The sequence below is a fragment of the Thermobia domestica genome, chromosome 4 (genome assembly GCF_964235325.1).
Source record: "Thermobia domestica chromosome 4, izTheDome1.hap1.1, whole genome shotgun sequence".
NCBI lineage: Eukaryota > Metazoa > Arthropoda > Insecta > Zygentoma > Lepismatidae > Thermobia > Thermobia domestica.
The window spans coordinates 327,775,813-327,789,710 of NC_137457.1; the positions used below are offsets into that span (position 1 = coordinate 327,775,813).

The following is a 13,898-nucleotide window of genomic DNA, read 5'->3' on the forward strand; positions in this document are numbered from 1 at the left end:
ACACTGCCAAATGTCAGACATGGTCCGCAAATACCGGTATTTGCTATATTGACGCTAAAATTGGCTGCTTATAAATTACAAAATATAACTCGAAACATTCAGATCGTCCACTGCAAAAAAATAAATCAGTATTTGAATTTTTTTTAGAAACTAATTTTTGTGATTGTTTTACCATGTTCAAAATGTCCTGAAGTTTGTACCAGTAAACAAAAATGTCTAGAATGCTTTCTAAACAGTGATTAATAGAATCATTCCTAAGAGTGCTCAAAATATACCTGAATTTTGATGTGTCCTAGAGTATACGGGTACAGAAACGATTTTCAAACAGTGTTAGGATACTTTAGACATTATCTAGTGTCTAGAATGCTTAGTAACAGTATTTAGTGTCTAGAATACCTCCTAACAGAAGTTAATAGGAACTCCCTTTACAGTGTTTGAAATGTAAATGAATCTCTGATATGTTCAATGAGTATACGGGCACAGAAACAACTTTCAAACAGTGTTAGGACACTTTAGACATTATCTAGTGTTTAGAATGCTTCGTAACAGTACTTAGTGTCTAGAATGCCTCCTAACAGAAATTAATAGGAACTGCCTTTACAGTGTTTGAAATGTACCTGAATCTCTGATATGTTCAATGAGTATACGGGCACAGAAACAACTTTCAAATAGTGTTAGAACACTTTAGACATTATCTAGTATCTAGAATGCCTTCTAACAGAGGTTAATAGGAACTGCACTAAGAATCTTCGAAATGTACCTGAATCTCTTATATGTTCAATGGGTATACGAGCACAGAAACAACTTTCAAATAGTGTTAGGACACTTCACACATTATCTAGTGTCTAGAATGCTTCCTAACAGTATCTAGTGTCTAGAATGCTTCCTAACAGTATCTAGTGTCTAGAATGCTTCCTAACAGTATCTAGTGTCTAGAATGCTTCCTAACAGTATCTAGTGTCTAGAATGTCTCCTAACGGAAGTTAATAGGAACTATCCTCAAAGTACTCGAAATGTACCTGAATTTTGATGTGTTCAATGAGTACACGGGCACAGAAACGACTTTCAAACAGTGTTAGGACACTTTACACATTATCTAATGTCTAGAATGCTTCGTAACAGAAGTTAATAGGAACTGCTCTCAGAGTGTTCAAAATGTACCAGAACTTCTGATGACTTTTAAACACTGTTAGGACACTTTACACATCATTTAGTATCTAAAATGCCTCCTAAAACTGTTAATAGGAACTGCCTTCAGAGTGTTCAAAATGTATCTGAACTTCTGATGTGCCCCATGAGTATACGGACAGAAACGACGGGCAAATGTGTAAATGGTAAGTGGCTTAACGTTGTTCAAAAGTAGTTTCTGTCCGTATACTCATTGGGGATATTAAAAATTCAGGTACATTTTGAACACCCTGAGGGAAATTCCTATTAACCACTGTTAGGAGGCATTCTAGACACCAGATAATGTGTAAGGTGTCCTAATACTGTTTTATAGTAGTTTTCACGACCGTATACTCATTGGGCACATCAGAAGTTGAGGTATATTTTGAATAATCTGAGGGTAGTTCCTATAACCTCTGTTAAGAACGCATTGTACACATTTTTGTTCACTGACAGAACACTTCATGACATTTTATGGACATGTTAAACAATGACAAAACAGTTGTTTCTAAAAACGAAAAGTGTTTTTAAATTTTTTCTTTATTTTTTCTTTTTCTTTTTTCTTCTTCTTCTTTTTTTGCAGTGTCCAGTACATTAGTGCTAATAATATTGTTAGTATATTATTAATTTGCAGTTAGAAGTGCGTCTACGTGTGAAGGGATCTGCAGTTATCCAATAGCCGGGGAACCTTGCACTTCACTTGTACCTGATATACACTTCATAGCAGAAGCAGCTGCATATATTTTAATCACGCTCGATTCTAGCCATAGGAGCTAAATACACTGTTCTGATTGGTTGAAATTATCCGTTTCTCGCCACGTAGCATACATATAGCACAAATCAAATCCCATATGCTGTCGGTCCTCGTAGCCGAGCATGCTGGCGAATGGGCTAGTAATAAAAAATCGCTTTTGTCGTGGGTTCAAACCCGGCCCAAGGGAAGTTTTTAAATTTTCATAACACTTTTATCATCAAAATAAGATAAGAATAACTCTTTGCCCTCGTACGTAATATATAATGCATAGAAAATTATTTACTTATGTTATGAAACATAGCTGAACAAGCGTCAGCGAGCGAAGGCTGTTAGAAGCCCCGCAGGGCTCGTTTTATTCCATTCCACCTTTGCCTACACGATAATACCACGTGACATTATGTCACACTCGGGTGGTACAACCTTGATGTAAAGCTAACTTCACCTGCTTCCTTGTGACCAACTTAAAAAAAAAACACTTGGCTAGGGTACTGCGTGAAAAAAATATATACGAAACAGCTCTATCTTTGGTTGCCCACGTTTCGTAACCCGTCAAATTACGAGCCAGTAACAATAATAACATTTGTTTCGTAAAATGGAAATGAAAACACAATTTAAAATCTTCATTAAATAACATTGTCTTTTTTGGTTTAATCTGATATCAACATGATAACCATACAGATAAATTAATTAGAATATATATACAGATCATGTACAAGGCTTTATACATAAAAGAGATCTTCGTTCCACGTCACACTAGCACTCACACATTCACTCTGCAAACGTCTTAAGAAAAATAACGTATCATTCATTTCTGTTTATAAACACTTTTTTGTTGTTGTAATTATTGCTTGCTATCTAACACTTAAAGTAAAAATGTTTTGTGATCAGTCTTTCATCAAAGGAATTTTCAGTCTTCAAGACAAGATTGCGATTTCCCGCCACCACCTAAGAGTTTATTGTAGTCTATCCGGTCGTACTCAATGAACTGAATCACTTGGTTGTGGTCTTTCCGTGGTTGTTCATCGCCCCTGTACATCACAGGGTACTCACGAATAACGGTCTGGCGGCTTAGTCTTGAATGCCACGCTGCCTGGGAGAAAGGGGGAATCACTACAGATTGGTGCTGATAGAACAGAGTAATACACTTTACAATACACCAATAGATGGATAAATTATATCAACTGGAATAGGATATATAATAGAAGGAAATATTGGTGGTATGGAGGGACACTTTTACATTGTTGTTCTATTAAAACTACGAAAGGGGGCTGAAAAGTTCTTGGCTTTGTTCCCTTTAAATTGAAGTAGACAAATAAATGTGTTGGCATATGGAAGCCCCATATCTTAATATGTAACTGTGTTAAAACCAATTGAATCCTACTTGTACAATATCTGTCATTGCAGGTAAAAAAAAAATGAGGTGGAAGAGGCACGGGGAAGTTTCATGTCGTCGGAGCCGAGGACCGTTATGAAGTTCTGCAAAGGAAACTCATATGGAGATGTGCCAAACACTGGGGGGAAGGGGGGGATGTCCTTCATACAGTTGTTTAGAAACCTGGATATAATGTTTTAAGACTGTGGAAGATGAGCCCCGCAGCGGACGCCCATCAACCTCAACAGACCAGCAAATACGTGATGCTATCCATGCGCTGATTCTTGAGGACCGTCGAATATCCGCCAAATATATTGACCAGATACTGGGCATCTCCAGGGAGTGAGTTGGTTATATTATTACCACAGTCCTAGAGATGCACAAGCTTTCAGCGAAATGGGTGCCGAAACTTTTGAGCACGAATCAAAACAAGGAACGTGTCGAAGCATCCAAAGCCACCTTGGCCCATTTTGAAAAGACAAAGTACTTTTTGGTTAGACTAGTGACAGAGGATGAAACCTGGTTCCACATTTACGATCTTGAAACCAAGAAAGAGTTAAAGGAATGGCGCCATAGCGGTTCCCCCCTCCTCAAAATGTTCCGTACCCAGAAATCGGCCAAAAGTCCTCGCGTCCGTTTTCTGGGACAAAGATAGTATTATGATGGCATTAGAGGACGTTCCGAATGGCTCCTCTATCATCGGAGAGCATTATGCTAATCTTCTAGACCAGCCGAATGAGGCAATTAAGAGGAATCGAAGTAGAAAGATCACACAAGGGATCATGATGTTGCACGATAAGACACCCCTCCACAAGTCCAACATTGTTGCTGCCACATTGGCCACCCTAGGATTCCACTTGGCCCATCACCCACCTTACTCCCCAGACCTGGAGACTGACTATTTTGTATTCCCCAACTGAAAAAAAAGCGCCGTTTTGAGGACATTTCTGACGTCACACAATCTACTAAAAGTTGGTTTGAGGGACAATTAAAAGAATTGTTTTGCATGGGCTAGAAAAACTTCAACAACACTGTCAAAAGTGCATTGATCTCAATGAAAAATACGTTGAATAAATATGTAATCTCGGACCTCTGACACTTGTTTTCTTGGCAAAGCCAGAAACTTTTCAGCATCCCTCGTATAATTCATAATCTAATAGACCTATTAATTTGTTCAAGAATTATCAGCCAAGTATAAACTCCGCTTTATAATTCTCAAAGACAAACTTTTAGTTATGTTATGGGTGGTACATACATCTTATCCTAATATCGTTGTTCCTGACCCAGGTAGCACAATGACGTACACTGTACATATTATTAAGGGGTCATTTGTGGAAATGACGTCTTGCAAGATATTCTGACGTTGTTTGTGCGCACCGAATATGGCAGAAGAATGACGTTAACCATGAAACAAAACATGAATGTACACTGTACGGACCATAATACTGACAAAAATTACGTCAAAAGTGGGACCACAAATAAACGTACACTATACAAACCATAATAGTGACAGAAGTGACGTCGTAAGAGGGACCAAACTAATTAATGGAACACGCATGCACAAAAGTCCAGCTTGGCGTCCGGCTTTGGAACGGTCGTGTTTGTTTGCATGTTGTGTGTTTTTGTTGTCATTGAATTCTTATGAAAAGTGACTGTATTTATTTTAATTTGAAGAAACATGTATACTGTAGTTGAAGAAGAGGCACCTATGGGAGACAACAATCCGATTGCAGTTATTAATGTGAGATTGTTAACGCCGCAAAAATCGGAAGCATCCTGGCCGCCTTACAAGTCGTCATCGAAATTCGAATCAGCTAATACAAAACAGTGAACCTCCAAATGAAGAAACGTGGAAATTGTTTGTAGTAAAGAAGATACATACCAGACAGGTAACTAATATATATTAGCTATCTATATATAATACTAGCAATAGAGTTGTTATGATTCAAGTTACTGGTAAGCTATTAATACATTTCGGTAGGCAATGTCTGTAATGAAGAAATGGGCAATCGTATCCTTGGAGATAATATTGTACCTAAATGCCCATAATATGACATCCAGATGACGTGATATTTGGTGACATCATGACGTACCATTGACGTTATTCATGACCTTCAGAAGACGTCATAAATGACGTCCGGTGCTACCTGGGAGATTTTCTGTCACGTAATGAGGATTTCTACTAAAATCGTTAAAATAATAAAGTTGTTCAAGATTTTCTCGTAAACAATAGTCTATCATGGAAGATGATTGTAACAGGGCAAACTATTTTAAATGGTAGTTTCAGATACTAAAATGTTTCCATGTTCTGTTTCTCCTAGTATTTTTTTTTTTTTAATATTTTTCATCTTCTTTGTATTATATAAAAATATTGTCTATAAATAATAAGCCTAGACTATTGTTCTCTTAAGAGCCTGGCATACTAAAAATAATACAAAATTTACCATTTTTGTTTTGCTTGTTTATTTATAAGTGAAAGGAGATAATGAAATGCAACTTACTACAATCATACATAATGTTATTCTACAACAGAAAATATGAACCTCAAGAATTTTCAGTGTTGCCATCCATAGAAATTATAGTGTTGCCAGAATAACATTTGCACAAAATCTAAGTTAAGGCAGCTACTAGAGCAGGGATACAGATAAGCAATAAAATTTTAGTACCCCAAAAGAGGCTACTAGCCCACATCCCGTATTAGGAATCATTTATTTACTTTCGGTATTTTAATAGTGATATTAAAAACTCGCTCGCACCAATAAACCACTCACCTCGGGCGAGTGGTTATTTCCATCCCTGTACTAGAGGAACGAACTCAACTGCATCTGATTACGTATCATGTTGTCTTGGAATCCTGTGAACTACTTTTTAAATAATAGTTGTATTTAGTTTGTAATAAACAAAATAGTTTTAACATACAGTTATTAAAATTAAATAATAATGTTATTTAAAAAGTAGTTCACAGCATACTAAAACAACATGCTACGTAATCAAATGCAGTTGACTTCGTTCCTGTAGTCGCTGCCTTAACTTAGATTTTTTGGGGGACGCGGTGGCTCAATGGTAAAGCGTTCACTTCCGGTGCTTGGGGTCCTGGTTTGATCCCAGCTCGCGCCGTGTGAACTTTGTGGTGGACAAACACCGTGTGCGTGGGTTTTCTCGAGGTTCTCCCGTTTCCTCCCATTTTCTTCATTCCACTCATTTCTCATTATCACCGTCTCCTTTAGCCTAACCGGCATAATCGTGGGGCGTAAAATTTAAAGATTTCATTTCATTTTTTTCTATGGATGGCAATACTGAAACTTCTTGTGGTTCATATTTTCTGTTGTAGAATAACATTATCTATGATTGTGATAAGTTACATTTCATTATCTTCTTTCACTTATGAATAAAAAAGCAAAAAAAAAAAAAAAAAATGGAAAATTTTGTATTATTTTAAGTCTGGCAGGCTCTTAAGGGGCTATTCTACCGAAGCAACATTTGACCAACATGAAGCACGCGGCATTCGGAGGAAACACGGTGCATCATGTAGCGTGCGACACTGTAGTATACCACATATGGCAACCTAACGGGACCACAAACTTGCCATATGCTACAAGTATTTGTTTGTTGAACAGTGTCGGCCCGGATCTAGCAAGGCGTGAATTGTCCGGTAATTTTTGTTTGACAAAATGGGTTAGTCCATTTAAAAAAAAAAAAAAAAAAAAAAAAATAGTTTATTGAAAATCACTACAACTCTTTGGAATTATAGAATATTACTGTGATTGATTATTTAAAAAAAACAATAGAGTGACGGCAGATACATTGAAAGGGCCTGCCAGTAATGGTTGTAAATTTGAGGATCTGAAGAAGAAAAACAAATTCTAGCAAAAAATCAAAATCTTGCAGATTCATGCTGGCAAAATTTCTGAAATGTACTTTGTCGTCAGTCAACAACTTGTCAAAGAACTTGCTCTGTGGCTTATTTGATCTGCTGAATAATTCTTGCTCTTATTTGCAGGGTCGGTTTCTCCTACTGCTGCCGTAATAGATAGTTTGCAAAGACCTTCTGCTCCACTATCAGCCATTAAATTGTCTTAGTGGAATTAAGTTCTCTAGAGTGCTACGTAGCATGCCATATACTTTTTGTCCTCCTGTCAAAAGATGCCACGCCAGATGTTGGCTATTGCTGCTAGCGGTTGATTAGTGCCTTTAAATTATAGCTATCAGTATCAAGTTTAAAGTAAACATTTAAATGTTATTGCCAGTCTTGGGAAGTAACGTAACGCAAGTAACGCGTTACTTGTAACGCGTTACTTTTTAAGTAACGTTTCCTAGTAACGCGTTACATTTTTTCCAAAGTAACTGTAACGGTAACGCGTTACAAATTTTTAAGTAACGTACCTAGTTTGCGTTACTTTTTTCGCGTTACATTTCGGAACACTACAATATATGTATATTTTTTTTTCGGAAACAAATGTTTCTTTCCTGTAAGTGAATTTCTCAGAATGAAACAATCGAGCATGAACTACGTATGTCAGTGACCGACAGTCACAGACACAGAGAAACAGATAAGTTCGTGGTGCCACTTGCTGTTTTTGGAAGATGAGGACAGCCTTAGGGAAATCACGTGTACTGATTGCAAGCACCTGGAAGATTTTGTCGTAGATTTTGACAGCTCCAAATCAATACATTCAGTGAGTGAACTAGGAGTGCAATGATACCGGTAGTCTATTTTACTTTGATTGGTGTTGTTTTTATAAAGATGGAGAACGAAAATATTTTACCGTCCGAACATTTGAAAGAATACTTTTTTCTTAAGAACTGAGGATGATGGTGGACAGAATTTAAAAGTAAAGTGTCTGAAGTGCCCCGGCGGAAAATACTTATCAACAACTAGGGTGCCACAATTAACGATTTACAGTAAGGGGTAAATATGAATAAACTGTGTTCTGATGAGCAGGCCTACTTTATTACTAGAAAATAGTTTGCTGATGGTATGTAATATTGGAGTTCTTTCAGATCAGTTTGCTTATCTTAGAGTCCGATTGATTATAGAGTTTGAAACTAGCTTTAAAAAGCATGTATCGATTTTAGAGTTACTGGCAAGTTTTGATTCACTCTCAGTTCATGTGTTCTCATTTTATTAGTTGTAGTGTAATGTTTCTCTATATTCTGTATTTTTAATTTTACATAACAACATTGTTATTATTATATAATTAGTTTTGCAGAATAATAATAAGCAACCATTTTTTCTAACGTATAGAGATAAGCACGAGTCAAGCTAAAACTCGACTCCCTCGAATTCAAGTCGAGTTTCGAGTCAAGTCAAAGATAATATCCTCGAGTCGAGTTCCGAGCCGATTCAGTTTTTCGCGTCGAATTTCGAGTCCAGTCGACTTTGATAAATGGCTCGTTCGTTTTAACTCGTCTTAAAATCATGACCTGGTTACACTGGAAAACGAAAGCCATGAGAAATGTAAGCTAAATAGTAATATGAAATACTTTTAGTGTTGCTCACGAGAGGGGACACTGCTCGCATCTCGTCTCGTCTCGATAGCGAGACCACAAGAGATTTTTATAACAAGCTTAGCTCTGCTCGGCTCAACTGAGAAGATGGCTCGAGCCGGCTCACTTGGGGTGAACCATCGGCTCGAGCTGGCTTGGGAGGAATGAGCCATCAGCTCGGTTCGGCTCATATGAGCCGAGTCGGTTGGGTGAGCTGTTGGACTCGCCTCACTTCTCGGCTCGGATCGATAGTGAATGAGCTGTGAGCCGAGCTGCTCGAGTCGTTGACAATTCTAAACCTGGGCCGAGCAGTTTTGAAGATATTTGGCCAGTGCCCTGTAACATATAATAGTATTTGGCACGAGCCCGAATACTCAACCTAGACCCTCAACCCAAATTCAGAAGCCAGTGAACAATGTTCTTGACTCCTAGATTTTACGACTACCGAGGTTAGCAATCAAGTAGTTTCTTAGTATTCAAATACAAACTGCTCGAGTCGTATAATATCTTTCATGTTTATATAGTGATTTTATAATAATAATAATAATAATAATAATAATAATAATAATAATAATAATAATAATAATAATAATAATAATAATAAAAGTTGTTGTAGTAGTAGTGTCATTCATAATTATACTGTCTATGTAATATACTTGAAGAATGTACTCGAAACTACACACCGGATTTGGCTCGACTCGACTCGAAACTCGACCCAATTCGAGTCGAGTTGGAGGAAATTTTTCGAGTCTAGTTCTCGGTTCGAGCTCAAAGATGTATGTTTCTAGTCGAATCGAGTTTGAAAGAAAAATCGCTCATTTCCATCCGTACGAGTAACGCAGTATGGTATTTTATCAACGTTACATTATATGAAAATGTTCATATATCAAGTAAAAATTTGTCCTTGCATTTACATAAAGCGATTCAGAACGTGCAATAATAATAATAATAATAATAATAATAATAATAATAATAATAATAATAATAATAATAATAGCGATAGTAATAGTAGTACGGAAAATTGAAGTCATATTTTTTCACATTTTTAAAGTTTCGGACCTAAAAGTAACGCGTTAGTAACGCGTTACTTTCGAAGTAAAGTAACAGTTACTTTTTTGTTGCAAGTAACGCGTTACTAACGCGTTACCTTTTAAGAGAAAGTAAAGTAACTTGTAACGCGTTACATTTTTACAAGTAACTTACCCAACACTGGTTATTGCTTTCACAACATTAACTGTTCTTTGAACCTTCTCCAATTGGAATTACGCTTTGCTACTAACTGTTCAATTTTGTTGCCTTCTTTAGCAAAACTTAATAAATAAACAAACAAATTGAAGCAATATGATCTTGAAGCTTTGCTGGCGTCTACTATTAGTCCAATGTTCTCGGGATTGCTGCCAGAGTGAGTGTTGTTGTGCTGAGCTTTCGTTATCATACAATGGCAACATCTTCACATAGCTCTGAAGATGTTGCCGCTGTATGGTAACGAAAGCTCAGCACAGCAACACTCACTCTGGCAGCAATCCCGAGAACATTGGATTAAACAAATTGAAGCATTGTATTTACATGTCTACATACAGTATTTGCGTCATGTAAAAAAAAAGTAGGATGGAAAATGCCTTTTTTTTTTTTACTGTGAATCAAGACGAGATGTGTGAATTAAATACCTCTCTTATCTCAAACGTTAAACACTGTTAGGCCTATCAGAAAACAAAGAAAACAAACCTTATGCATTAGAACAGTCAATAGCTAATCTATCATATATTGATATTCTTAATTAATTTACGTTTTTCAAGGGATTTATTGACAGCTATTTTAAATAACGCCTTCGAAATTTACGGAAAGGAACATTTACTTATACAAAAATTACTAAAAAAGGCAAATAAAGACGACCTTACTTTTATTTGTATCCAGGTTAATTTGGCCCGTGTTTCTCTATCCAATCCAAAGACAATGGCATTCATCATCCCAGGCAATGGCGAACTGATTGCGTGCAGTAGAACGAGCCAAAACATTGGTTCATGGGACACGTTCTGTAACCTGAAATCAACAACAAATTAGTAACACACACTACATTATTCTATTTTTAGGCTGAAACGGATACTTGACTAAAACCGGCAGCTTTGTGACACAAAAATTTCGACAACGAAAGACACTTTATGTACTTAAAAGTTTTCCCAATAGGAGAGAATTATCTTAATTTTAGGTCACAATAATTTCTTATGGAAAGACATCAAGTTACTAGGTAGATTGGGACTAATAGAGTTTCTTTCAGCACCAATGCTACTGTATATGAGGCATGGACCTAAATTAACATGGGTTCCGAACTACAGGGTGCGTCACGGAAAATGAGACAATTTTAAACTTTCAAAAAACAAATATGAGTACAGTTGGAGAATTTTTATTGGTCCCCACTACATGTATATACATTGCCATTACTGCTAAACATTATTAAACATTACACGCAACTAAAAAAGATGCTATATTTTTCGAAATATTACATCCATCAAATGTCCTCTATTAGCATCAATTCACAACCACTGGCGTCTACAGAAATTTCGCATCACATCTTGAATCATGTCTAGCAGTATTGCCACAATATCTTCTTCAATCACTATCTTCAAATGTACACGACCTTCCAGCTAATTGGGATACACTAGCTGGTTTTTAAATAACTCCAAAGATCTAGCCGGGCATGGGACATCTCCGAAGCGAGAGATTATTCATTGTTGAAAATAGTCATAGAATAAAGGATGTTACGTGATATAGCCCCATCTTGTTGAAATCATATTGTATGGAGGCGTCCTTTCCTGCGCAGAGTGGGTTGCATAAAGCTCTGGGGCGACTGTCAAGCCTTCCCCAGCCTTATCTTATAAACAATGTAGACCCATAATGCCACTGACAACACTGATACCACACCACATAACAACCTGAAGGCTGAACTGAGGAGTTTTATGCAGAATTCGAGGATTGGTGTCAGACTAGTAACGGGAATACTGTTTATTCAGGCAGCCATTCAGGTTGGAATCCACCTGATCAGACATCATAAGGTTTTCTAACAAGTCATATTCTCAATTCAGTTTCTCTAAAAACAGTTTATAAAGGTATTTTCTATCCTTTTGTCAGTGGGCTGTAGGTGTTGCACATTTTGTATCTTGTGCGGATGATGCCGTAGGTCTTTTATGAAAATTCGACGCAGTTATGCCTCTGACATGTGCAGTTTTCTTGCATTGCGACGAGCTGATCTTTGAAGACTTTTGCTGCAGAACCTGGCGCACAAGATCAATATTTTTTGGTGCATGTATTGTTCTTGAAGGTTCTGCATGCTTCTTATCAATGAAAGAACAAGTTTTTCTTCACTGTTTCACTCACCTGGTAATAGCTTTTCTGTTCCTCATACGAAAATACCGGTCCTTTTCAGGCCTAAGCTCCTGTTGAACGGATCAATGCTCTTTCCGGGAACAGAGGCTTCCAGATATGTACTCCCATACGTATCTTCACCGTATGAACTCAATGAAGCCAAAAAACAACCGAGCATCGTCTGAGCCGGAACGCCTCATTGGCTACTCTCGTTTCCGCCATGATTGTTAGCTCGAAAAATTGCGATCTTAGTGGCAAGAGGTGGGCAGAGTAGGTGTGGCGAAGCTGTGACGTATGGCTTCACGATTTTGTTGTATGGGCAGATACTCTATTTTATAACATCCTTGCTTCCAGTGCTCGAAGCACGTGCACTCGTCAATGACTCATGTTGAGCTAAATAGCAGACCTCTGTGGTCTAGACGGCAAGACAATTAGCGCAGCCACGAGGCATTCCATTTGGCAGTACTGCCAGCAGCTTTTGGTCTATTTCCTATGACGCACCCTGTACATAAGCTCACGCAGGGTATCGAACTCGGGTTACCCGTGCGAACCATAAGGAAGTTCTTTGTAGAAAGACAGTATAGTAGCAAATGAAATGCAGTTTCTACTTTTACGTTCCACGTTTATGCTGTTTAGCGAAAAAGAGACCGACGATTAATGAAAGTGAGAGATCAAGGGAGAATCGGTGGAATGAGAAAATGAGAGAAAATGAATCTCTGAAAAGCCCACGAACTTTGAAAAGAAATCGCATTTTCAACGTTTTCAACGTCTGGTTTATATAGATAAGATAAAAGTAATAAACTAACTAACTAACTCTATGGCCTATGGAACCCGAAGGTTCAGTGCCGCGTTCACAAAAGCTCTCCACTGACTTCTATCCTCAGCTAATTGCATCCAGTTTCTACTTTGTATTCCTATCTCTGCGAGATCCATCTTAATATTGTCCTCTCATCTGCGCCTAGGTCTTCCTATTGGTCGTTTTCCGATTGGTCTTCCAGTCAAGACTTTGAAAGCGTCTCTACTTTCTTCCATTCTAGCTACATGACCTGCCCACCTAAGCCTCCTAGACTTGACGACCCTAACAATGTTGGGTAAACCATATAAATTATGTAGTTCCTCGTTATGAAGTTTCCGCCATTCCCCATTCCCGTTCCTCTTGGGTCCGAATATTCGTCTCAGGATCTTGTTCTCAAATACTTTCAGTCTATGTTCTTCCCTCAGAGTAAACGACCATGTTTCGCAACCATACAAGTAATATATAAAAATATTATGGAATTGGAAATGAGGTGGGAGGCATGGTACCACCAGTGTGTGGGGTCTCTAGTTCGATTGCCGGCCAAGTAAGTGTGTGGTGGAACTATTGAATGAAGAGGTGGTAATGACAAGGAAATTGAAGTACTTTGGATCAATTCTGTAGGAAACTGCAGGAATAAAAGATGTGAACAGCAAAGTTATCAGTGGTTGGAGAACATGGAGAGAAAAGCAGAAGGAGTACTGTTTGCCGTAAGGAACTACTACACCTTAAAGGAAAAGTTTACCAAACAGTAGTGAGACCTGCCATTTTATACGGAGCGGAATGTTGGACTACGAAGAAGAGAGAGGAACTGAAGCTGAATGTTGCAAAGATGAAGATGAATATTTGGACTAACGCGGAAGGACAAAATTAAGAATGAAGTAATTCGGAGAACAGTAAAGGTTAGACCAGTAGTAGGAAAACTGCAATTAAGTAGACTGAGATGGTTTGGGGATGTAAGAAGA

At 37.7% G+C, this 13,898-nt stretch overlaps 1 protein-coding gene across 6 annotated transcripts in view; it reads right to left on the reverse strand.

The window, feature by feature from the left end:
* Positions 1–13,898, reverse strand: part of LOC145684445 (cyclic AMP receptor-like protein A) — a 339,973-nt gene that overhangs the window by 10,714 nt on the left and 315,361 nt on the right. For 3 of the 6 annotated variants that reach the window (XM_081756832.1, XM_081756836.1, XM_081756835.1), the window contains exons 6-7: positions 10,679–10,820; positions 2,555–3,011 (exon numbers count right to left, since the gene is read on the reverse strand). In XM_081756832.1, coding sequence (XP_081612958.1) covers positions 2,829–3,011; positions 10,679–10,820 — 325 coding nt within the window. In that variant the 3' untranslated portion in view covers positions 2,555–2,828. Of the gene's footprint in view, positions 1–2,552; positions 3,012–10,678; positions 10,821–13,898 lie in introns of those variants that run through there. The other 3 variants (XM_081756833.1, XM_081756837.1, XM_081756834.1) reach the window with 3 other exon arrangements.